This window comes from Echiichthys vipera (assembly GCF_963691815.1).
Source record: "Echiichthys vipera genome assembly, chromosome: 19".
NCBI lineage: Eukaryota > Metazoa > Chordata > Actinopteri > Perciformes > Trachinidae > Echiichthys > Echiichthys vipera.
In genome coordinates, this window is record NC_139844.1 from 14,872,206 (window position 1) to 14,899,435 (window position 27,230).

General features: G+C 42.1%; 1 protein-coding gene across 1 annotated transcript; it reads right to left on the reverse strand.

Moving 5' to 3' along the window:
• Positions 1 to 983: 983 nt before the first annotated feature.
• Positions 984 to 26,918, reverse strand: reps1 (RALBP1 associated Eps domain containing 1). The gene is made up of 19 exons (XM_083933843.1): positions 26,251 to 26,918; positions 24,531 to 24,654; positions 21,997 to 22,226; positions 21,088 to 21,250; positions 20,013 to 20,149; positions 18,970 to 19,132; positions 18,833 to 18,896; positions 17,775 to 17,929; positions 10,241 to 10,362; positions 9,750 to 9,830; positions 7,760 to 7,847; positions 6,675 to 6,776; positions 6,284 to 6,344; positions 5,916 to 6,114; positions 5,615 to 5,809; positions 5,186 to 5,275; positions 4,205 to 4,362; positions 4,009 to 4,114; positions 984 to 3,930 (listed from the first exon to the last, which is right to left on the reverse strand). The coding sequence occupies exons 1-19, from the start codon at positions 26,401 to 26,403 to the stop codon at positions 3,862 to 3,864; spliced, it is 2,460 nt and encodes an 819-aa protein (XP_083789969.1). The 5' UTR covers positions 26,404 to 26,918; the 3' UTR covers positions 984 to 3,861.
• Positions 26,919 to 27,230: the final 312 nt, after the last annotated feature.

The window sequence follows — 27,230 nt, forward strand, 5'->3', positions numbered from 1 at the left end:
TTTTGTGGCGGACCAAAAACTGCCTGAAAGAACGTGTGTCCCTGTAACTTTTGCCAGGAAAGAAGAAACTTCAGTGCATAAACAACTTCTGAAACACATTTTGCATTCACATGGAAAGTATTTAAACCCCTTGACCTTTTGCACATTGTGCAACAAATGTGATATAAAATGTATTTCATTTTCTTTTGAGGCCATAAAAAAACCCCAACTGAAATCTCTAACTTCACTGTTCAGACCTTTGTGTGATGTTGCTCCAGACTGAGCTCAGCTGCAGTCTGTGGGTTTTGATTATCCTTGAGATTTGATGAAGAATGAGACTGGTCTTAGTCAACAGTCTGCTGCTTTCTTCTCAACGTTTGCTGCATTTTCATGAGCCTTTTTTCACAGCAGACATTTTGACTTAAAGGAGAAATTTGTAACATTAACGATTCATCCATTAATTGTCCAGGTACGTACTCCAGTGAGCCAGCACATGATACCAGGACCTCCCCTAAGTGGCATCAATGCGACTAAATGCACCTGTGCTCTTCCTATGAAATGTTAAAATGTCTGCCACTAGTTATAAGATATTGAGAAAAACAATTTATTTAAGATTATTGTTAAGAACAAACTGTAGTATCTGGCTGTTCTCCCTAAGTGTTTCTATACAACATTACAGCTCCACGAATAAATAAGCAACAAGGTTTAAAGAAAAAACATCCATCAAAGGTTTCAGTCAAAAATTCAGTTAAACTGCTTTATCAGGACTGTATGTGTAAGAAAGTAACACATTTTGATTAAAATATTGCTTTTTTTTAAAGCCAACTTTTAAAACAAACATAAAACAGCACAAAAGAATAGTTTAAAATATGCAAAAGTGTTCCGACTTTGGCAGAAAGTTGTGTTCATGTTGGACCTTATTGCTAAAACACATCTTTAGAGCATTTTAACAAACAATAAAGAAATCAGTAAAGGGAGCGCAGCTTTTAAAATATTGTGCCGTTTTTATTTTTGTGTAAAAATCACACAGCTGCTAGTTGACTCTGCAGAGATACAGTACATCCATGCAGTTAAACATTTAGGATCCCACAGCCAAGAGAGAAGGAATTAAATAGAATATTCTTTCGCTGTTAGTCAGCAATTAATGCAAATTTACATATGAGTCCAAAAAGTGTGTATCATATACAATATACAACACAGATCTGGGAGCAAATAGCATTCAAAATCCCATCAAAGTCTTGGTGATTGCTTCTGCCTGCCTGAATTGCCTTTTGGGTTCAAGGATGAATGGGGCGCTATTGTGCTAGCAAACATAAATCAATCCCACATGAAGGTTTTTAATAGGGTTTTAAATGGTATTAGTTCCAGGTCAGGAGACCACACACACACACACACACAAGCACACGCACACACACACTCAAACACATCCTAAACGGCAGAAAAAAAGGCGAGCCTTGATACGACAAGGAAGAGAGGTCAGTCAGCCACTGTGGAAACCTGAACGCCAGTCAGGGAGTAAGGCTTTTCGAAGAAGACGCATTCTTCGTGAACACACAGGAAGCTCCAGGGACAAAACACGTATTTAAAAAAAAAATATGACCAAACAAGACAGGATAGTTTAGGGTACTGGCACACAAACCTTACAGTTTTGAGTGGTTCATTAATTTTTTTTGTTCTTCTTAAAGCATCTTTTTTTTTGTTAAATACACGGGGAACGAGAACATGACAACGTTAAAAGAAAGCAGAAGAGAGATGTAGCAAATTAAAAAAGAAAAGATACAAATATATCCTAATTAAGGAGGGTGGGTTAAGGTCAAAGTGCAGTTGGGTCATTCAGGTCTCCCATTCTGTCGACTGGTCTCCGTCTGTTAAGCTTCATCTACACCCAAGCGAGGGTCACATTGTGCAGATTTAGGATGAAAGTGCCTGATGAAAACACTGATCTGGACTTTCAAGGGGGGGAAGAGAAAAAAAAGAAGGCAAAATGAATCCAAAGCAAACAGTAGATGGTGTTCTGGAAGATCTAAGTATACTGCTCACACAGTTGCTACTATCAGTACAAACAGCTAAGTATAGTTGGTCTGTGAGGATGCATCGCCCGTACTTGCATAGTGACGACTGCCCCGTTGGAAAACAGCTGAATCAACTCTATCTGCACCGTGAGTTTGGATCTGTGCATGCGTTTGCTCATCGGAAAATCACAGGAAAACTTCTCCCCGACGAGTCACATAATTCTTCATAAACGCCGCCTCCTGCAGTCGAGCAGCTGGAACATCTTCAATCCCTTCGTCTGTATTGACTAAAAGATTTTTTCCCCATCCAGGTGAAGGTAAAAAAAAGACAGGAATTAACCACAGCAACCAAGTAAAAGATGTTTAAAAAAAAAAGAAAAAAAAGAATGTCGACGCACAGCTAATAAACCAAGAGAAACCTGTGGGAAGGGAAAAAATGATTTTTCTTTGTAAAAACACAGCCCAAGTAGAGGTGAGAGAGCAGATAGTTCAGTCATTTGGCATAAAGTTAAACCATTCAGTCACACCGAACCCCAAAACACTGCGTAAGATAGAAGTAAAAAACAAAACAAAAAACACATTCATTGACATCATGCCATCAACAAACCAGACCTCAAGGGGCAGTAAGGAGAGAGAGGTGGGCTGAACTCACATCACAGGATGAGTCAAAAAAAAAAAAAGCCTTCACCCTGATGATTTTTAGCCATCAAAGGCCTCACAAAGACAAACACAAAGTCCTGTCCAGAAGTAGCCCAGTATGTTACATGAGAGACCGGCCGCACCAAACTCCACCTCTTTTTTAACAGATTTGGAAATGGTGACATTAGGGAGGCACACGTTCAGTAGAGATACTTCCTTTGATGATATTTAAAGCAGAAATTCTGTTAAGACTCCAGTTTTTTCCACAACTGTTAAAAGTAGGTGCACCGATAAATGAGATGACAGTCAAAGAATAGCTCAGTTTTTTGGGGAAATACACTTCTACGTTTTCTTTCTGAAAGTTGGATGAAGCAGTTTCAGCATTTAACTCCCCCTACAATCACAAAATGTTGTATTTACTGTTCAGTTTATATGTTTTAAACTAACAACACACAAACATGTTGTTAATTTCAGAGGTGCTGAAAAAGTATAGTTTTGAACTTTGGAAAGAGCGAGGATAGCCGTTTCCCCCTGCCTCCAGTCTTTATGCTAAGCTAATCTAGATCACAGACTCCATGTCTGTACTTAACGCACATGAGACTGATGCATATATCTTCTCATCTAACTAAGAAAGAAAGCGAAGAAGCACATTTCCCAAAAAATACTAAGCTGCTTCTTTCAATTTGCCCAATTTTTATTAGGAGTTTGGTGCGTCAAAGTCTGAACACCAAGAGAGAACAAACAAACTGGCGCTATCTTCGAGTCACTGAACAGGAACACAAATGCACAGTCACACACACATGACAAACACACTCCGCCTTTCTTCTTCAGTCAGTCAGAGAGCAGTAATCGGACACCAGCAGTTTCTCTTCAGACGGCACTCGACGTTTGTGAACACGAGTTTTGCTCCTGACCGTTTCTCAGTCCTGCTGCCGTCCTCACGTCCACCTCTCTTTATAGAACATTTTGAAAAGTGCCAGTTTGTAAAAATCCCCCTTCTGTCACCTCCTCCTCCTCCGCTTGGTAAGCTCTCGTGTCCTTCCGGTTGAAGATTAATACGTGTGTTTGATTGAGCGCTTTAAGAGTTTTAACGGAGCACAATGCAGCAGGTTGGAGCCTCCAGGGAAAGCAGAGATGGTGTAAGGAGGAGGGAGGGATGGAGGGGGAGTCACAGCGAGGGCCACAGCTTTGCTTCAGGTGAAATACAGTTGAGTTTTCCTCCTCCCGTTGGTTAAAGATGAGAGAAAGGTCTGAGCTGCTCCAGCTGGACTTCCAGGGATATCCTCTCTTCAAGCAGGTCCTGAAAAATGTTACGAAGTTATTAGTGAATTTTTTTTTGTCAGTCAGAAAGAAAACCTTTTTATTCCATAGTACAAACCTTCAGCTGTTGCTGCAGTTCACTGTTAAGTCGTGCCAACACTGTGTTCGTCTCCTTGTTTCTTCTAATTGAAGCTTGAATTGCTTTTTTGTCTTTTCCTACCGACCTGGAAACACACAAATACACGTGTTTAAGAAAAAAACAACCACCTAGGTTTATCAAGATCTTCCAAATTCTTGTTAACTACGTTTTCTACCTGGGGATGGAGGGTTGAGTGGCCAGCACGGCAGCTATGACATTTGATTTCTGCGGACCGTGTTGCTCGTCCTCCGGTCGTAGCTCGTCTTCCGATTTCAACCTTCGGCGCACAGGTTTTGGAGGAGGCGCTAGCGGACCAGACCCGGAACATTTGGCCTGATGGTAAAAACAAAAACGTTAATTCAATCAGTGGGATTAAAAAGTAATTAGAAGTTCTGTCTTTGTGTCGGTTTACTGTTTGTAATGAAGGAGCTTTGAACTGTCGTTTCTTCAAATGAAAAGTAAATAATTATCAAATGTATTTAGAGATAAATAAACAATAACTTGATTAATTATTAACAGAGACTTTTCTGATAATCATTTTAAGTCACTATTTCATGTAAAAACACTGGTTCCAGCTTTTCAAATGAGAGAAGCTGCTGCTCTTCTATGATAGATGATATTCAATATCTTTGGGATTTGGGGTGTTTGGGACTCCAGACATTATATTTACATCACATTAATCAAGTTAATTCAGATTAACTACCAACACACAAGGAAATGTGTTGGACCAGTGCTCCGGACACCAGTTTAAAGTAAAAAAAAACAAATAAAATTAAAAAAAACAAAAGACAACAACAAATTTATAATAAAACACATCTAATCGACAGACAGAAAAAGCAATGAAGTAAAAAAAAGAAAAAGTCAACAGGAAGTGCAAGTGACGTTAGCTGCATGTTAAAAAGGCTGATGGCTTGGGGAATAAAATAGTTCTTGTGAAATGATCTGCAGTTTAATTAGCAATATAATGAATATAAGAACATTTAACAGCTTTGTCACATCAATAAAATTGGAAAATATTCTGTAAATTTAGTCATAATAATTGTCAAGACAAGATCTTGTTCAATTGTTTTAAATAATCGATCATCTGTTCAGCTTATAGTTAAATATTATTATGATACATATAGTTTATATACATTTTCAGAAGATGTTGACTCACAGAGTTGACAGGAGCTGAGGACCTGTCGTCTGCTTGGCCGTCGCTCTTGACTGTTCTTAAAGGGCCAGCTCCCTCTGAAGACTTCTCCACCTGCAGACACAAAACAAACGGGTAAACTCGGAATTCTTCACAGAAAACAGACAATAGAAAACCTCTGGGCAACAACTATAGAATCATTTATTGATTCTTTTTTTAAAAATAATTACAACTTTGTAAATTCACCACCAGATCACACTACACTTAGCTTAGTAAATATTTTCCCCGGGCACAATAGACAGTCTATAGATTAGTCTATGGTTAAGACACACGGTCTTATTTATTTATGTAAATGTATAATATGTTGATGTGTTTCTCACAAGACTCATCTGCAAGCCAGATGAACAACTACGTAAAAATAGAAACACACACACACTCCAGGAAACAACCTACCTGTCCAGGCTCACTGTGTATATCCACCTCCGGCAGGCTGGAAGGCTGTTCAGATGCAGCGAAGGCCTGAAACTGACTGAAGTCAGCGAAATTGGGCTGCTGTGGAATCTGTTGAGGGGAGGTGGTGGTGAGCGCCGCGCCGCCTCCTGGTGCGCCCTCCGCCTCCGCACGATGCCCAGTGTGTGGTACTGATGACTGGAGAGAGGGAGCCGAGGGGTGAAGTGGTCAAGGTCACACTTGGTGGAGAATTTATGATGATGAAGTTAGACTTCAGGATTTAATGAATGTGTTTCTGTCTTACCTGTGTGGGTAGCGGTCGAGGGGGCACGGCGGGAGGGTAAGCTATCGTAGAGGACTGCGGTTGTCCTGCAGCAGTTGCGGCAGCGAAGGTGCGGTTCATGTCAAGAGACGAGGAGCGAGAGTGAGAAGGGTGGGGCCGGGGTGGAGGTGGAGGGGGGGCTACCACCTTTAGAGCCTCTGGAGACGCTCCCGACTGGGACCTGAACACAGACATAACAGCTATTAATTCAAGTTGAACGGTCAAACAGATAAACCGATACGGAACACGAACGCATGTCTATAGTGCTTCATCAAGAAAAGTAGGAACACAATTAAAGAAAACAACAATAATGAACAATAACTCAATTAAATCACGAGAAAGCCACTGACCTTTGTCTTGTGATTGGCTCCTGGTCTGAGGTGAATGAGTCTGAACTGCTGTAACCGTCACCTTCATGGCAGACAAAACCAAACCAAAAACAACCCATTAACATCAGAACAACCTGCTGACCTATAATGCAAAAGCTGTGCGGTTCCCAACACAAAGCATAAAAACAGAAACATATTATAGATAAAGATCTGATCTCACAGTGAGCCAAAAACATCTTCAGCATAACTTCTATGACAAGAAACGGAGCTGATGAACGCAATTTGGCCACGCTGATGAAAACACACACCTCCAGTTGTATTGTGGTTAATGTATCTGCCAGATTTTGACAAGGAAGGAGAGTTCATGGAGTCAACACAGACTCTCTGGCACAGCAGCCCAGCTTTTACTCACCTACAGTGTTGGCGGCTACAAACTTCATGGAGGCAGGTAATTTGGCTTCTTCGGACAGTTCGGGAGGTTTAGCCAGCAGCGGACTGGTCGGGTGGTTGTGGTCTGAAGGTTTTGAGAAATAACAGAGAGGGCATAAATGTTGCATCAGATTCGGATTTCACAGTCTAAATCTAAGGCGGAAGTGGCTGAGCGCACAAAACTCCTCCAACAGCGAGTCTTTCCGCGTTATGTCTGCAATGTGGTGATCGAAGCTCAGTTTATTGTCGAGGGTGGTCGCGTTAACTGAGTACAGAGCTCGTACACCTTTTACAAGGTCAAATTCAAGCACTTTCCAAGTTTCCATTTATTTATTTTATATATATTTTTCATTTCTATAGCTATTGTTGTGAGAGAAATGCAGATAGAACTTCAACCATTCTCAAGTACTTTATCCAAAATTCAAGCACTCTTCAAATCTTAAAAAAATTCAAGCATTTTCAAGGATTTCAAGCACCCGTACGAACCCTGCAAGAAAAGCCCAATAAATTTTTGGGAAAAAGTGTGGTGTTGACATGAAAAGCTGCTCCACGGTTGGTGTATGTTCATCTTTTTCTCCATGCCTTCTATCACCTCCTTCTTTATATTAGAAAGTGTGACAAATACGGGTAATAATAGATTATGATTAAGATCCGTCAAACGCATCTCAGCTCCACTATCTCCACTGTTGCTGGAGGTGGGGCAATGAGGGTGATTACAACAACTAAAAACAACTGGCAGTCTACTACATATTTTATCCCAAGACATCTTCAGTAGCAGCTTTAGAAGCCTGACCGCAAAACGTTTACACTTTATGTTGATGATTAAAAGCCAGACTGATTTTGTTTAATGACATTAGTTTCTCTTTAATCATAACAGACAGAAGCCTCTTGGTTGGTGGTCCTCTCACACATTGAAAACTCAGCACGGGACACAGCGTCACATGTGCACTCATACTGGCTTCTAATACAAGTATAATTTCTTTATTATATTAGCTTTAACTCCAGCCCCTCGCAACGCTAATAATAAAAACAGTCATTAATAAATGGTAAAGTCAGAGGTTGTCTCACCACTGCCAGTCCTCTTCAGCTCCATCTCCTGCATGTGGATCTTACTGGGTGTCATTCGGATGGGGACTGGGTGGACGATGGCCGTGTCCTAAAGTAGATAAAAGGGACAGGAGGTGAGACAGAGAGATTTATGAAAGGAGAGAGACAAGTTCTACAGGAGATGTGTTTGTAGTTACACTTTATCATCAGTTTACTTCAACTGTCATTATTTCAAGAGAAGACCATTTCTCATTCTCTCATTAAAATATCATTGTAATATGAGGCATCACTGCTGAACTCTGTTTGAACCTATTTACTTTGCAGATTATGATTTTACATACAAACCATATGACAATCTTATAAAATATGTTACAGACTGAACTACCCAACAAAGTATAAAACTGTCTGAATGATCTCCACTTTGACCAAATACAGCCGTTAAACCAGGAAGAATAATCCAATGAAATAATATTTAACAATATGACATTTAGAGGAGCCATCTTTTCTGCATTATAAAAACTTTTATTCTTGATATTTTTAGTAAATTTTGCTAAAAAACAGAGCAGCTCATTCCAAAGATTTAAGAGGAGCGTTTCACATCATTGTTCAGGTTCTGCTCAGCGATTTTCCTGCTGAGATTTCTGTCCAGACTTTCAGTGGATCTAAAAAAGTTGCACACGCTGGCAAACTGAGGTAGTCAATACTGCCCTTTTTGTCAGATTAATAGTGCAGAGCTATTAGTGAGCCCCATACTGCTGCAAGGAAAATTCTGCCTGAGGGGCAAAAAAAGGACTTCAACCAAAAATGACACTTTTAAGTACTTACAGCATTTGACCATATATGGTAAAATGCATCTGCCACAACCTGCAAATGCACCAGTGATTGGTGGGTGTCACAGTAGGAAAAAAGGTGATGGCCAATAGAAGCTAAGCCAGCCAAATTACAACACACACTGGTGTATATTGCACACTGAAAGAGCATCATGCGCAGAGAGAGAGAGGGGGAGAGAGAGAGCGAGGGGGATAGAGAGAGAGGGGGATAGAGAGAGAGGGGGGGGAAGAGAGAGAGAGAGAGAGAGAGAGAGAGAGAGAGAGAGAGAGAGAGAGAGAGGGGGGGGGGGGGGGGGGGCTCAGGAATTTGGTTAACATAGCATGCTTTCTGGTTATTCAATAAATGAACCACAAGATGAAGCCTGTTTTTGTATCCTCTTGTGTGAATTAAATACATGACAAATAAAAAAGTGAAAAAAAGAGTGTTTTCTGATTTTATTAGGAACTTTAGTGCAAAATGAACCAGGGCTGCAATTAACGATTATTTTCATTGTCAATTTATCTGTCAATTATTTCCATGTCAATTATTTTAAATCACATTAAACAATTGTTGTTTGGTCTATAAAAGTTGATCCGTGTTTCCCAAAGCACAAGATGGTGTCTTCTAATGTCTTGTTTTGTCCAACACTCAAAGACGCATTTTGTGTGGTCACATAATAAATCTGGCTACAACTGTCACTTGACTCATAAAAATATATAAATAGACATTTTATATAATTTTGATGATATATATCGTTATATTTCCCAACCCTGTCAGCTAATATTGGAGGGGTTACATTTTGTCCAGAGATAAATACGGAACATTGGGGAAGATGCCAACAGTCATGGGCTGATCAGTCATGTGAGCTATGTCAGAACGTATTCAGAAAAGTGTTTCCATATCACATTTAGAGCATGAACGTTTTCATACAGCTTTTCTAATGCGACAGTTCAATTTGAACATAAAGATGGCAGTGTAAACATGGCTAGAGGGGGAGGAGAGAGAGAGAGAGGGAGAGAGAGAGAGAGAGAGAGAGAGAGAGAGAGAGAGAGAGAGAGAGAGAGAGAGAGAGAGAGAGAGAGAGAGAGAGAGAGAGACATAGAGAAAGAGACAGAGAGAGACAGAAGAGGCATGGAGATCCAGAGAGGGTTAATGTCTGTCCATTAATGGTGAAACCATGCATACTAAGTGATTGACTTACAGGGTCAGCTGGTGCAATGTTAGAGTCAAATTGGGTCAGAGTTTGTGAGCTGGAGGAGCGCTCGCTAAACGTCTCCCACTGCTGCAGGAGACAGACAGACAGTGAGAAAAAACATGTCAGTCAGCCAGTGCAGTGACATCACACATTTACATCATCAGCCTGAGCCGCTACCGTCATGTGACGTCATCGGCCATCGTCAGACGACGTGGCGATGTGACGTCATCATCGTCGGCGGGCACGGAAACAAAACAAGACTTTCATACAGGCCACCGACACAGTCCAGGAAGTGAGAGAAGAATTATCAGTAATTGTGTTTGATAATGGAAAAGGATGAAGTCAAATCATGATGGATGGATGGATAAAGGAAAAAGCACCTAATTAACCCTGAGCAATTAATTATGATGAATCAAATGCAAACACAGCAAAAGCAAACGGACACTGAGCTCACAGTATGTGTGAAGATACAATAAGTATGTGTGTGTGTTGTGAACCTCGCTGCTCTGGTTCATCTCTGGCCAGGCCTGGTTGAGTGAAGGCATGGAGGGAGACTTGCTGGGGGTGACCTCCACCGGGGAGCCTGAGTATCCAACGTCAGCAGCCTGATCCTGGACCTCTGAATACCAGAAATTAGACACACGTTAGCCAGTTTCCTTAAAAACAACAGCCAAGACCCAAATATTAGGGGTACAGGTGGTAAACTAAACGCGATAAATATTAACGGAGAAAGTATCTTTGGGCTTTGTCCTTCAGGAAGTTACATAAAAGTATTCTTTAAAGAGAGATTATGTAATTTGTGAGAGAATAAATAATGGTCTTTCTCTCCAAAATTTTAATTTCCAACCAATACCCGCGCTTATCCTGTGCGGGTCAAAATCTTCTACCCTGAAATAGTTCTTATCTCGTTATTAAATCACCATATACATCATGTTTTCTGATAATGCATAAATAAATACATACTCTATATGAAATAACCACATGGCAAAGCCTATTTTCTTTTTTAGTGCAAAATAACACTCAACATTGAAACGATGACAAACACTTTGTATATTTGTTAATCCATGGCTACATTTTTTTTACATGAAACTCCAGAGAAAGATAAATAATTATGCCAAATTGCTATTCTGTTAAAAACACAGAAAACAATTATATCTACTGCAGAACAGTATCTGAAATGACATGTGACATTAGAAGGGCTGAGGAAATGTACAGTAGCTCCTTCATAAAAATAAAGCCCAAGTAAATGTACAGATGAACTACAACTTCTGTGATTCAGGTTCAGCACACTGCAGTGCTGTAACCTCACAGGTTTGAGGAGGCCTGAGGTTGGGAAATCAGGGGAGGGAGCAACACAGAGAGAGACAGAAAGAGACAGAGAGAGAGAGAAGGAGAGAGAGAGAGAGAGAGACAGAGAGAGAGAGATTCCGTGAGAAACAGCAGCAAACAACATGAGCTCCTGAGGATTATCTCTTCTTTTTGTCTTGAAATGAGATGAACTTTCAACTTTTTCTCAAATTGTGAAGAGGAAACACTTCTAGAGGAATTACCTCCCAGAAAGAAGAAAAACTGAACGGGAAAACACCAAAGAAAACTTGAAAAACCCATCTGAACAGAGGAGAGCATCAGAGAAGTCCAGCCAACTGACCAACTGACAGTTGGCCAAAGTGTCCAGAAGACAACAAACAGGAAGAGGAACACAGCCAGAGCAGGAAGTGAGTGAGGGCACCAGACACAACACAGCCTGCACCAGGACATAGAAGAACAAAAAATACCTACAAACTAATTTTAGTTAGTTTGGAGCTAATGCTAAAAGCTAACAACTAGCTAAAAGCTAACAAACAAGTTTGAAAAGCCATAGCAACGGTTACTAAGGAATTGGAACAACAACAGCCATGCAGCCTCAGCAGAGTCCTGGAGCCTCAGACACAGCTCACATAGAAGCAGTTCCTCTTAAATACTCACAAGAGCTCAAAAATGAAAGTGCCAGGAAGGCATACAAACAGAAGACATTAAAGGAAAGACCAGAGACACTCTTCTCTGACTCCTTCAAGAATGGAGACACCAGCAACCTGATCTTCTTCACAGAGCAGCCACTGGCATGGCACTCTGCTATAAAGAGCCACTACCCCTCTGTGAAGAAGGAGGGCATCTGTAATGGCTGGAAGCTGAAGGTCAAAGAAGCAGAAGACCCAGACTCCCCCATGACATCAGTCAACATATACAAAAATGGGACCGTCATGGTGCAGGGAAACCTCAGGCAGTTTGAGCTGGACTTTGCCCATATAAAGGAAAGAGCCCAGCAGGAGAAGACCCCCCTGCCTGAAGACATCCATACCCTACCAGACACAGACACCACCCCCACCTGCCCTGCTGCTGACCAGAAGAGTGTGCCCCCCATCTCTGAACAGGCCCAGGACCCCCAGCTGACCTCCTTCATCACTGACATGAAGGTGAAGTTCAGTGAGCTGGAGAGAGAACTGGTTCAGCTGAGAGAACTAACCAGCCATCAGCTGAGCCAGGAGGAGGCCTACAACCTCAACACGGAGCTGAGCAGACTGAGGCAGGACAGAGAACTGAACCAGGCCGCGCTAAACACCCTGAGGTCTGAGATCAGAGAAATACAGCAGCACCAGGCAAACCACGTGGCAGCACTGAGCGCCCTGACAGAGGAGGTGAAGGGGCTGAGACAGGAAAGAGAGAGCCACAGGAGAGAACTGGCATCTCTGTCACAGAAACACCAGGAGACAGACCGAGTCACCCCAGACCTCACAGGACAGCAGGACTCACAGCAAGACCACAACCAGGACCCTGGGAGCCCCACCCAGAGACACCAGGACAGAGAGACTCCACCCACTCAGAGACAACAGGACAGAGAGGCTCCACCCACCCAGAGACACCTCGACAGAGAGACCCCACCCACCCAGAGACACCAGGACAGAGAGACTCCACCCACTCAGAGACAACAGGACAGAGAGACCCCACTCACCCAGAGACACCAGGACAGAGAGACTCCACCCCCCCAGAGACACCAGGACAGAGAGACTCCACCCACCCAGAGACACCAGGACAGAGATACTCTATCCACCCAGCAGCTCCCCCCCAGCCAACTGATGGAAATCACCCGTCCACCCAGACCGGCACAGCAGCCAGACATAGCCATTCTAATTGACTCCAATGGAAAATTCTTAAATGAGAAGAAACTTTTCCCCAACCACCAAGTGGCCAAACTCTGGTGCCCAACCAGCCAACATGCCATGGAGATGCTGTCAGAGGAGTGTCTGGGTTCTCCCAGTCACATCATCATCCACACCGGCACCAATGAGCTGAGGACGCAGCAGGAGAGAGTGTCAGAGTCACTCAAAGGAGTAATAGAGAAAGCCTCCAACACGTTTCCCAACAGTAGAGTGGTGATATCAACCCTGCTGCCCAGGAAAGACTTCCACCCTGATACCATCCACAGGATCAACAGCAGCGTCTCCAGAGACTGCGTCCTGAGGCCGAATGTACAGCTGGCCCACCACCCCACCCTGGACATCAGCTGCCTTCATGACCATGTCCATCTGTTAAAAAACACAGTCCCAATCTTCGCCCGTACACTGAAGGACGTCGCTCTCAACCGAGACCAGTCCGCCCCCCACACAAGGAACAGGTCGGCCCACAGCACCCCAAGACTGCCAACCAGACCATCCAGACCATCCAGACCGTCCAGACCACCCACACAGAGACCTCACCATCTTCATACCCCTACACGACGACCCCACCAGGAGAGCTACGGACCCCCTCACACCAGACCAGGGCCCCTCCTGCCCCCAGGAGCCCCATTCCGGCACCGTCACCAGGAGCCACACCCTGCCCCACTGAGCTATGCTCAGGTGGTAAGGAGAGCAGCAGACCCCCCACTTACCCTCCCAACCTCCAACCTCACCCCCACACCTCCACACAACCAGCTGAGAGACATCCAACACATGCTCAGCCTGCTCTGCTCCCACCTGATTAATCAAACACAGTAGACAACCCTAGAGTGTTTCCCCACATATTTACTAAATTATAGATGTTAAAGGGTTATAATATTATTAGGTCTATTGACAATAAGGATTGGAAGTTTATCTCATTTTACCACAGAAAGCTACATGTTTAGTTTAATACCTAATGATATCTAAGTCGTTTGTTATTTCATGTTGGAACATCCAGGGTCTGAGGTCTTCTGCTTTTGGCCTTAAGAGCAAGACCCCAGACTTTAAGAAAGAGTTGAAAAATGCAGATATCATTGTTTTGCAGGAGACTTGGAATAGAGGAGACATGCCCACTGGTTGTCCTTTAGGATACAGAGAAATAATATTCCCATCAACTAAACTGAGAAGTGTAAGCCAAGGCAGAGATTCAGGAGGGATGTTGATCTGGTACAAGACGAACCTCACTCACTCAATTGAATTGCTCAAAAAAGGAGATTTCTCAATTTGGATCAAAATAAAAAAAGAGGTGGTCTCCACAGACAGAGACATATTCATGTGTACAGCCTATATTCCCCCATCAGAGTCCCCTTACTATAATGAAAACAGCTTCTCCATCCTTGAAGATGAGATCAGCCTCTACCAGACAAAAGGAAACGTGCTGATCTGTGGTGATCTTAACGCCAGAACAGGCCCAGAATCAGATCTAATCAACACACAAGGAGACAGACATATACCTGGCCAGATCAACATCCCCTCTCCTTCGCACAAAAACAGGAACAACTTCGACAAAACTGTCAACAGAAATGGGCAGCAACTGCTGCAGTTGTGTCGCACGCTGGGTCTGTACATCGTCAACGGTCGGCTTCGAGGGGACTCCTTTGGTCTCTACACTCACAGCTCTCCTCTTGGCAACAGCACTGTGGACTACAGTATTACAGACCTGGAGCCTTTCAGTGTAAGAGCATTCACCGTCAGCCCCCTCACACCCTTATCCGATCACAGCAAAATAACCCTATACCTTAGGAAGACACCAACTGACCCCCATGTAGCAGAGCCCGATAAACTCAACCCCTCCAAACAGCCCTATAGATGGACGAGTAATAGTAAGGATGACTACCACAGAGCCATCGGTCATCCAGCAGTCCAATCCCAATTAGATCATTTTATCACCACCTCCTATCCCCACAGCACTGACGGCCTGAACCAGGCTGTGCGGGATATTAACTCCATATTTGACAGCACAGCATTGCTCTCCAATCTGAAACAATCTGAGTATCAAAGTTCAAATTCAGCTAACGAAAAGTGGTTTGACTCTGACTGCAGGTGTCTGAGAAAAACACTCCGGAAATTATCCAATGAGAAACACCGAGAACCTGACAATCATGAGCTCCGCCTCCAGTACTGGGAAACATTGAAATCCTATAGAAAAACACTGAGAGCTAAAAAGGAGCAGCATGAACAGCGTCAGCTTGAAGAAATTGAGGAGTCCATTGACTCAAACAATTTTTGGAAAAAATGGCATTCATTCAACAAACCAAACAAGGAAGAATTGGCTATTCAAAACGGGGACATATGGAAGAAACATTTTGAAAATCTATACAGTGCAATCACACTGGATTCAGACCAAAATCATCTGCTCAACAAATTAGAAAATCTGGAATCAATCATTAAAGACAACCAAAATCCTTTAGATTATGAGATGAATGAAGGGGAACTGCTGGCTAAGATCCAGAACCTGAAGCCCAGGAAAGCAAGTGGCCCGGATGGCATCTTAAATGAAATGCTCCAGTTTAGCAGCCAGAAAATCAAGACTGCCATGTTAAAATTATTCAATCTCATACTCAACATTGGACATTTTCCTGACACCTGGAGCCAAGGGCTCATCACTCCAATATTCAAAAGTGGAGACAAATATGATCCAAACAATTACAGAGGCATATGTGTCAGCAGCAACCTGGGGAAGTTATTCTGCAGCATCTTAAACAGTCGACTGCAAAACTTCCTCAGGGAGCACAAAGTCCTGAACAAGAGTCAGATTGGTTTTACACCACAACACAGAACCACTGACCACATCTACACCCTGCACAGCCTCATCCAGAAACACGTCCACCACAACAACAACACCATCTTCTCTTGTTTTGTAGATTTCAAGAAAGCATTTGACTCAATTTGGCATCATGGTCTGTTTCTGAAATTACTAGAAAAAGGTATTGGAGGAAAAATCTACGACATTATCAAGACAATGTATATAAATAATAAATGTGCTGTCAAAATTGGAACTAGGGAAACAGACTTCTTCCCACAACATAGAGGAGTGAAGCAGGGGTGCAGTCTGAGCCCCACCCTGTTTAACATTTACATAGACGAACTGGCCAAATCCCTGGAAGAGTCAGAGATCCCTGGTCTCACCCTCTCCGACACAGAAGTCAAATGTTTAATGTTTGCAGATGACCTAATACTGCTCGCTCCATCAGAGGAGGCTCTACAAAAGCAGCTAGATCACCTGCAAAAGTTCTGTCAGACCTGGGCCCTGACCGTAAACCTGGAGAAGACAAAAGTCATGGTCTTTCAGAAACGACGCAAGAGTCAGAATCATCCCCACAGGTTCCACCTGGACCTTACGGACATAGAATACACACACAGCTACACATATCTAGGACTAAATATCACATCGACGGGAAATTTCAATCTGGCCATTAAAGATCTCAGAGACAAAGGCAGAAGAGCTTTCTGGACTATAAAAAAGTCTTCAAACATCGACATCCCTGTCAAAATCTGGATCAAAATATTTCAATCCATAATTGAACCAATCATATTGTATGGTAGTGAAGTGTGGGGCCCGCTCATGAACCAAGACTTCCAAAAATGGGACAAACACCCAATCGAAAGCTTGCACACTGAGATCTGCAAAAGCATCCTCAAAGTTCACAGGAACACCCCCAACAACGGATGCAGAGCTGAACTGGGCCAATTCCCCCTTTTAATTCGGATCCAAAAAAGAGCAATAAAGTTCTACCAACACCTCAGAGCCAGTGAGCCCAGCTCCTACCACTACAAAGCCCTACAATGCCAAGAGGAGAGCAAAGGAGGGAGTCCCCTCAGCCAGCTGGTCCACGGGCTGAACTCCAACAGCACCGGGCACCAAGACCGCCCTCACACCATCCAGCCCCACCAAATTATAGCAAAAGAAAAAGACAATTACATCGACTATTGGACATCCACAACCAAAACCCAGAGCAAACTTCAATGCTATTTGGCCCTAAACAGACGATACTCCATGGCAGAGTATCTGAGCTCTGTAACTGAGCCCAGACTGAGGAAAACGTTGACCATGTACAGACTCAGCGACCACAGTCTGGCTTTAGAGAGCGGCAGACACAGGCAGACCTGGCTGTCCAGAGAGGAACGGCTGTGTCGCTTCTGTCCACACAGACAGGTGGAGACAGAGCAACACTTCCTGTTGTACTGCGACACATACACTGATCTCAGAACCCTGATATACACTAAAATCACAGGTTCAACCCCAGACTTCCCCAAACTATCCGACCAAGAAAAGCTACAACATTTACTGGGAGAAAAAAGTGGCACTGCTGTAGATGCAGCGAGATATGTGAACGCCTGCCACAGGAGAAGAGACGACCTGCACAACAACACCTGACATGATTTCCTCCACATGAGTTGACCTGCACACTGATATGCTGCTTATTATTGTTATTGATATCATCATTATTATTATTATTGTTGTTGTTATTGTTATCATCATCATCATTATTATTATTATTATTGTTATTATTATCATCATCATTATTATTGTTACTTTTTTCTGTAATTCTGTACGCTTTGGCAATATTGTGAACCACAGTCGTGCCAATAAAGCTTGTTGAAATTGAAATTGAAATTGACAGAGAGAGAGAGAGAGAGAGACAGAGAGAGAGACAGAGAGAGAGAGAGAGAGAGAGAGAGAGAGAGAGAGAGAGAGAGAGAGAGAGAGAGAGAGAGAGAGAGGAGAGAGAGAGAGAGAGAGAGAGAGAGAGAGAGAGAGAGAGAGAGAGAGAGAGAGAGAGAGACTGCATACCTGCTGAGTCATCCAGGTCAATCAGCTTTGGCATCAGGCTCTCAGGCAGCTTCTCAGGGAGGTCGTAGCCATTCTTTCTGGCCACGACCAGGTGAAAGGCGGCGCAGAACTCGTCCAGGGTCAGCGCTCCGTCTTTGTCGAAGTCTGACAGCTCCCTTCACAAACACACATTAGACATCAGTGAGTCTGCCGTCCTCACAAAACGTTTTTTTTTTATATATTCATCAATTAACCAAGGAATGATCCAGGGACATTTTATTCCTCTTCAAAACAATGTCAGCATGATAAAGTGGGGTTCAGACGCTCAGACATCTTTATTTTAATTACGCTTTTAACCCCTGTGTGGTATTCGGGTCAAATCGACCCGTTTCAAGTTTTTGCAAGTAGATAGAGCACACATGCTACTATACTCAAACATTTATGGTCTGTTTGACCCACGCACACACAGACACATGCCCACACACACATAAACAAGCACACACACAAAGATAATGGTACATTGTTATGATCTAAGCAAAGAGAAACTGTTTGCTCTCACTGTCCACCTCTCTTTACCCCGTCATGTGTTCATCTCCACCACCACAAAAAAGAATCACACTTCCATTGTTAATTGTGTTCTAGTAGAGACTACTTGCAATTATTAAACATATATGTTATCTCTATTGTTTGAAATTGAGATAAAGACAGTATGTTAATGGTTTATGAAGTAAAATATTATTTCAGACTCGTTTTTAAAACCCCAAATATGTCCCGGGTCAATTTGACCCAAGGGATACCAGAGGGTCACAAAAGTGAAGACCATACAGGGGTTAAGTAATTTACCAAGTATAAAAAGAGAATTTTGCTTCTCATTTATAGACATATCGAACACACATACTTAATTACACACTGCAAACAACATCATTTAAACAGTTCTTGCTCACTCCAATCACATTTAAAAAAAGATCACCTCTTCATATGATGGTCACAGCCCAGTATTAGCTGCACTGCTGGTTCAGACTAAACATGAGACACTAAATGTCTCCAAGACAAACAAACAGTGCACATTAACGACTCACCAAATGTGTGACAGCTCCAAAATCGGTAATTTTGATTTGGTGAAGAACTCTTTTGCGGCTGAACCTGAAACAAAAAGTAACCATGAAATAATTCTCTTCACAAGTGAATGAGAGTGTGTGTGTGAGTGTTTTCCTACCAGGTATGAAGCCGGTGAGGTCTGGCTGGATGGTTTTGAACTGGTTAATATAATACTGTCTCTGCTCGTCTGTGATCTTCCACGGATCGTCATAGCCGCTGGACTGTCGCTGGATCTCATTGGTCATTGCTGCTGAGGCCACTGTTCGTATTGTTGTGCTTTCCTACAGGAAAACACATTTACAGAAACATTTAAGTAAACAGCACTGGTTTAAAGGTATATATAATTAAGTGCATAATTAAGCAAAGCCAGTTAGAATAACCTGTATGTATATAAGTTTATGTACTGTATGCATCTTTCTGGCCAACACTTGAAATCGCTACAAATTTGTTGCATAACAAAGGGTTTTACTTTTATTATACCAAAGATTTCACATTATTCTGGACTAGTGGAAGAGACAAAAGCCCATCATCAGATCCCATACATCAAAAACAATTTGATTAAATTATCAAAGACTCTAAAATCGGTCTAAAATCAGGCACTGGGCACAGAGGCCTTCACAGCTTTTGGTTTTTCTTGAGAAATTTCACACATATTACTTGCTGAGTTTTCATCTAACAGTGCAGGCAGATAAAGCACCGATATAAATGTTGGCTCACATGGTTAGTAAGATATCTTCTGTTTGCGATGCCTCATGGTGCATTTTCAACTGATGAGGTCGGTGATGTTTGCATTTATGATTCAGCCTGTCACATTATTTCCTTAGTCATTCTCATAATCACAACAATATGAGCTCATTTTTTGCACCACATTCGCCCCCTAGCTGATGGTGCTGCTGAAGAAATTTCATCATATGACCAGTAATCTGTAGCTCAAGTCTTTTCATGTGTTTTAGCACAAGACAGATGCAGATTTTGTGTTTTGACAAAAATAAATCCTAAACATGAGAGAAATACTGGGGGTTTGTCTGCCAGCTGAAGAATTTGGATCCAATTTGCTGCACCGACAAGGGAGCTGCAGAAAATATAATTGTATTTCATCAGGGTAAATCAGTATGTGGGATGAGCCCTGGCATTGGTGACAGAAGCGTAACCCTGCCCTACCTGGACTGACGAGGGATGCATTCCTGGGATCGCACTGGATGGCGGGGTGTCTGCTGTGAAACTGACCCAACTTTCCTGACCGGGAGGTGGGGGCGAGTGGGAGTGGGACGGCCACATGCCTTCCCCGGGTACTGGACCTGGAGGGGAGAGAAAAACAATAAAGTCAAATCCCATGCTACAGAAATAAATACCCTACAAGTGTTATTAGGAAAATATATTTTCACACCACATTTTGTGCTGATGAAAGCACAGCCTGAGTCATGTGATGCCTCCTTTGTTCCTCTAATGACAACTGCCATTCTCAGCAAACATCATGTATGCACAAGCTGCAAACACCAGGAAGTAACACAAGCACGACAAATATGCTCAGGGCTGACTCTTTCTGCCAAGTCTGTTACGTTTTCATTTCTGTTATAATCACCAGTGGCTGACAAAGAGAAGAAACTCTGCCTTATTTTTGCTTTCAACTTCATATGAAACACACTGTTCTGTAGAAAAAGAGGCAATTATCATTCACCTTGCGGCCTCTTTATATAGGCTTTAATTTAGAGCTGCAACTAGTGATTATTTTCAGTAACAGCTATTCTGTTAAAAGTAAAAACCTCAGACTTCACTGTGACACCTTTTAATGTCACACTTTCAGTTCTTAACCCAAAGACTCAGATTCAGTTTAACATAATGGAGAAAAATGAGACAATGGAGAAACTGAGAATTTTTTATTTGTATTCATTTCATTTATTTGATTTAAGTCATAATCACTAGGGATGCAACTAATGGTTATTTTCTGGATTAATTGATTAATCATTTAGTGTATAAAATGTCAGAAAAGGCTGAAAAATGTCCAGTTAGTCTAGTTTAATTAGTCCAAAACCCAAAGAAATTCAGTTTAATAAGATATAAAACAGAGAAGTGCAGGAACTCTCCAATTTGAGGGGTTGAAAACAGCATTTTCTGCCATTGTTGCATTAAAAAAGATAACATGTGGCCGATTATTTTTCTGTCGATCGACTAATCGATAAGTCCACTTATCGCTGCAGCTCTAATCAGAGTAGAGCAGTGGGACTGCGGATGTTACCTGCTTGTGGTTCTCTAAACTGCGTCCACACAGCTCCAGTTGGTGCCACCACTGGCTGTCTGTCTGCATTTCCTCCACTGGGCTGCCGCTTGTGTTTCCTCCACGAGTGAGGGGAGGTGGGAGGAGACTGGTGGGGGGAGACCACCGGGGACGTCGGTTCAGGCTGGCAACACATAAATACAATCAAATCACATGAAATATGTAAGCAGATAAATTACACATATAGTAAACATGTCAACAGCTGCAGATTCAATGAGGATTAACTTCTTCAGACATGTAATCTTTTAAAATCTTAATTTGACGCTCAGTGAAGAAGCACAAGTTTGGTGTGCAGTCTTGATATGGTTTCACATGTTAAGGGTATTGACTTTCAGATCCCATCTCAAATACTACAAGATGTCCATCTCAAAACACACCAAATCCGAGCAGATAAATACTGCTTCAAAACTTTTTATCTGCTCATCACAGATATGACTTGTTCAAATGAACATTTCACAATAGGTGCAAACAGATATTAGGTCTGCATAAGTGAAAAGCAGCACACTGCTGGTTTTGGTTTCAGCAACAGAAAACTCTAGACTTTAGTACTCAAACATACACAAGAGAAAAAACAGGAAACACGACAGTATTCCAGTGGTTCATCTGTAGTAACTGCTGGGTTCAGCTGTAGGAGGAAATAAAATGTGTGTAGGAGTATAGTAAAGTCCACTTTAGGGCAGTTATTGTGGGACTTCTTTTTGAAAAATAAGGCATTTGTCTTTAAACCCCAAGCCATAACCAATACCTTCATTTATGTCTGTGTATTATAAATGTATTTTTATATACTGTTACACATCTAAAAGGTACACAATGTAATATTAAGTATTGTAGTGTCATGTCTACAAACATGAGGAAAGTAAAGTTACTAACCTGTGGTTCTATGCTGGGTGCCAGGGGCTGGATGACCTCGTGTGCAGGAAGTGAAGTGGATGATGGGGGACCTTTCTTGTTCTGGGAACCCCTGCCCGGTGGTCTGGGCATTACGGCAGCAGCTGAGGCTGGGTACAACCCCTGACTGTCTGTGTCCTGGTACAGCGCTGCATGCCTCGTCTCTGCCTCATTCTTCCCCACCACGAACCTGGGCAGCGGCAGGTCTTTGACTGATGGGACAATAATCCATTCACAGGATTAGAGGACAGATTAGCTTCAAATTGATTTTCAGGTGTTTTAAAGCTCTAAAATTAAAGACTGAAATCACTCTTCTTTGCACTAAAATTGTCAGATATCACCAGTCTGTGATGTTTAGTGGATTACATCAGTTACTTTTTGCTGATAAGGACTTTTTTGCTGTAGCCAGTTTCCTTTATCCTGCCTCATCTGCTTCTACTCGAGTTATCGACTCGCTGCATTCCCCAGATTACCTACAGAAGGTGCATTTGTTGCAGTCAGCTGTGGTTTATAGGTGTTTTGTGTAGAGACTGACAGCTGTATAATGAGAACAAACAACAGTATGATAACAGACAAAGTCTAACTGCTTCCACAAAATAAAACATGCACTAAACACTGGACTATTGAAGCCACTGTTGCTGCAGTAAACAGTGAGAGTTTGTCTTGTCCTCTTCAGTGGATGTGTATGATATTGAATGTCAAAATGAAGTAGTGACATTAGAAAAAAAGTCCTTACTAGTCGCTATAGGAATGAGAACAAAGCTTAACATCTCTACTGTTTCACCCAAGTGTTGTTTTTTCGGCATTTGAAAAAGGTCCCATATTATAGAAAGTGTAATACAAATAACGTGAAAGTTAAAAATAAATGCTCAATCCACAGAGAAATGCAAACAGCTTGTATTAAGAAACTGTGTCTTGGAAGAGGGCTTAAAGAGACAGACAGAGCGTTTCAGATAGACAGTATGAGAAAAACAATGCGCTTTTGAACATTAAAGCATGCAAACATAACACAAGTATGAACGTTTAACTCCCAACGTTACAGCGCTGACAGCATCTATCTAGTGTCCCTATTTTGGAAAGCATTTGCTCAAAATCAGCATCACAGAGTCTTTACACAAAATAAATGATAAAAAGAAAAATGCAAGAATAAGCCAGGCAGACATGACAAAAAAGCTAAGATGTAGCGTGTATAAAGCATAGCTATCGAGCATAAAAACACACAGAAGTTATTTGTTGCTTTTTTTAAAGCAGCAAACAACAACATAGACTCAAAAAACCCAAAATGCATCACCAAAAGCCAGCGTACCATACTGGGCAGGGAGGGAAACAAATTAGGCGTGTTTATTAGATTGTCATAATTAGCCATAATCCACTGGGAGGGTAGCTGCTGTATTTTGAACCCATGGTAGTCCGAACAATACTGGATGTTTAATGCAGATATACTGATATTAAAATGATATTTAAAACACAGCTTAAAACAACAATCTTGCTGCGAATGCCTGTTTTTTTAAAGAATTGTAACCAAGAAATATATCGATTGGAACATTTTACAGCTGAAAAATTCACTTGTCGCTGCTCTCTGGTGAACAAACCATGTACTGGTGGTGATATAGAGCAACTTTCTATTCAATGTCAGCTCACTGGACGGAGGTGACTTTGCTTTCTGATAGCACAAAGCACATGAACATTTCCAATTACATCCATGACTATCCATCGTATGTACTTCTGAGACAGCCTTATCTTTAAGAAGCAAAGGGTTTTGAGACCAAACATCCCCTAATAAGCATACCATTGTGCATAACGTCCATTTTGCTGTGAGGAAGTGGCCTCTCTGCTGTGCTTCCTTATATTTAAATCAAATTCTGAAATAATTTCAGCAACTTCATGTTGCAATATTTCAGGGAAAACAAGTAACTTCATGCAGCAGCAGACCGTGAAATCCTCCCCTGTGTTTTTGTTGAGGAGCCACACCAAAGACAAACAGAAAAATGCAATTTTGCAGTTAAACCCTCGCGGGCTACAGACTCTATTTAGTTAAGATAAATACAAAGCTAGCAGAAACAGCTCTTATTTTCAAGCACCTGATAACACAAATAATTGGCTACTGCCACCAACAGAGCAGAATGAACAAGGTATCAAATAAATTCTACATTACATTTTTCCCCCTATATGCACAAACATAACGAGAGAATTTGAGGTTTAATGTCCTGCTCAAGGACGCTTTGACAGATGGAGACATAATAATGTCCAACTCTCTCTACCAGCTGAAGAAGATGAACTGTGATTGATTTGTTTTAAGTGACTTATTGCATGTTCTCAGCATTAATCACACGGAATAAAAAGCTTTACATATTTTTTTTATATAAAGCCCATCATTTGTACAATCAGGCAACACAGACCATGACCTCCTTGAACCTGGTATGTGTTATATGATGGTACTGAGAGGGACTCTCTTCTTTCTTGTGTGAGAGGAGGTTCTGAAGTAAGAATCTGTCTGAATTCAGCAGTGGACTCACCCGAGTTGAGGCTTTCGACCCTCAGGGGCAGACCGGACTGGGCAATGGCAATGAGCTTCAGTGCGATGTAGAACTGGCTCCGCCCGAAGTGACCCAGCCGGGTGGCTCCACATAGCTCTGTGATCTAAACCCGCACACACAAGGACAAGGAGGAACAGTTAACATCATTGTATTAATCTAAAACTGATATTAACCATTGATAAGAGAAGAGAAGGGTAGGGTTCTCTCTGGCAATCCATTACTTACAAATTTTACACTGAAGAGTAAGAAAATAAACAATATATAACTAGCATTTAAGGTTATTTGACAAGGTGCTAAATAGTTTTCCTATAAGTGGTCCAAAACAAGTTCAATTTCTCTAAATACTTACTGACTTAATGTCATGTAGTTCACCGGTGTTAAGCCACAAAATACAGCACAAGCAACAGTCTCATTTACTCAGCACATTGGCAGATGTTCAGTGGGTCTCGCCACTAATAAACCAGTTTATCACATGTTTTTGACAAACTGAGCAGGCTTTGCCCAAAAATGGCAGACGGCAAGAAAGACACTAGAAAGGGTTTAAAATGTGCACCGTAACACACATGAGATAATGCATTTTTGTGTGAAAGTGTATAATACATAGTGTGGTATGTGGACATTGGGAACCCATGGACAATTAACACCCAGGGGGTTAAACTTCATAACATTAAGATGAGTCCTTCAGTGCAGAGAGCCACGACCCCAACAGTCCGCCACAGCTGACTGATCCCTTTCTTGCTGACAAAGGACTTATTCTGAGTATGCCTAGATACAAAGCACCAGTCACTTTTCTCCGCCTGTTACAACATGACACTGTAGCTGTATGTGTCTTGTTTGCCAGCACAGAGTACATTTTCAAAGTAGAGGATTACACAGTGCCTAATTCTGCCACCACACAGCTCCCTATTTTGACCTTGAAAAGGATTCTGACTCACAAACTGCAAATATTGGCCTGCTGAGGGGAGTGAGACACAAAAAATGAAGCTGCTGCAGTTTAAACTGGCTGCTCATCACTCATGGTTAACACACAGAGCAGGGACAGTGACCAACATGAATACTATAATGTGACAATGCAGCTATGGGTAAATACATATTTACACGGTGTAAAAGGCGAACTGACTAATACACTATTCCTTGTGATTTTTTCACAGTGTAGGTTAAGGTAGCCTTTATGAATCAAATTGACAAGTGGACACTGTGGCAATGGGTCTGCATTTCGAGCATGTCAGCTCAACACAGTGGCGAGCATAATAACATTTTAATGGAGTGAAAAAGGCAGGAAAGAGTGGGCAGTAGTCTGAGGCTAGGGGACTGATGAGGACATCATTTGTTACAACGTTATGTACATCGGGCGCTGTTCAACACATGTTCACAAAAAGACACTTAAAGAGTAGACATGCAAACGCCTGTTATATGAATAAGATGTCAATTTGAGGCTAAATGTTCAGTTAAACTTAACTGTGTGACCTGACTGCCCACTCTCTAAGGCTAAGGCTAACGTTAGCCAGAAGAAGGTGTGTCTCTTTGCTGCGCAGCATTGCTAACCACCAAAGGCTAACCATAGCTTGACTGGATGTGACATGTCAGCTCTGACAGCCAGGCAAGTTTGTGAAAAATACCTTTAAACAGAGCTACGTTTCGGCTTCACAGTCTGATGATGCCACTTTTAAAAACACACTGGCTAACGCTCTTAGCTTACCTGTAGGACAACTTCGCTGGGTAGCTGGGCCGCCCGGAAAAGGTCAAGAACTCTCCCGTTGGACGCCACTTTCTTGGTGTTGTCCGTGTCGCAGTAGACAAACAAATCCGAGTAGTATTTCTGCTCCACATCAGTCAGCGTTAGACTTTCCATATTAGTAGCACCAAAACGACCCCTGAAGAAGAAAACCAGACTCTACTTGGCTTGTTGATGATGAGAAGCCCTTTAACCAATAGCTGGAGAAGGATCCAAAAAAGGGGGCGGGACTTCAGGAACTCAGCTATTAGCGTCACTGCGAGCTAAGTTAGCAGGAGTAATGTTCTCAACGCGCCGTTGTCGTCTCTCTGTAAAAACACGTATACTATCTGTTGACAAAGACGACTTGAATACTCAAATAAGGAATGTTTTCATACAGTTAATCACTTAAGGTAACTTGTTGGGCCAAGTGGCCAACAGCAGTTACAGCGAGCTAACGGCTACTAACGGCTACCTTGAATCAAAGTCAGCGGCACTAACGTCCTCGGTGTGGACATGTACTGCGTTAATCTCGCGTTATGAGCACTTCTTCTTGTTTCTTTAATCCAGCTGTGGGGTGGTGTTTCAGATTACTCAACGGGGCCGTCAGAAGTAAAGTTTCATGGTCTTTGGGCTCCTTCCTCACTAGTAATCTTAGCCGCCATTCCTGCCGCCAGCGTCAAGACACTCACAGTTAAAGCATAACACATCCGGTTGGACTTTTCAAATTAAAACACCCCTGTTGACACTACAGACTCATCTTTTTTTGTGTGAACAATGTTGAATATGTAGACTATTTATTGAAAGCTATATTTTTTTTTTTTTTAAAAACACACCCATGGGGCGTTTTGAAAGTATTGCTTTTCCATAAAAAATTTTTTAGTCTGAATTCATATTAAAAAATGTTTTGACAGGTTTGACAATGACGTTCTGTTTACATTTTACCAGCCATCAAGCGCGGCATT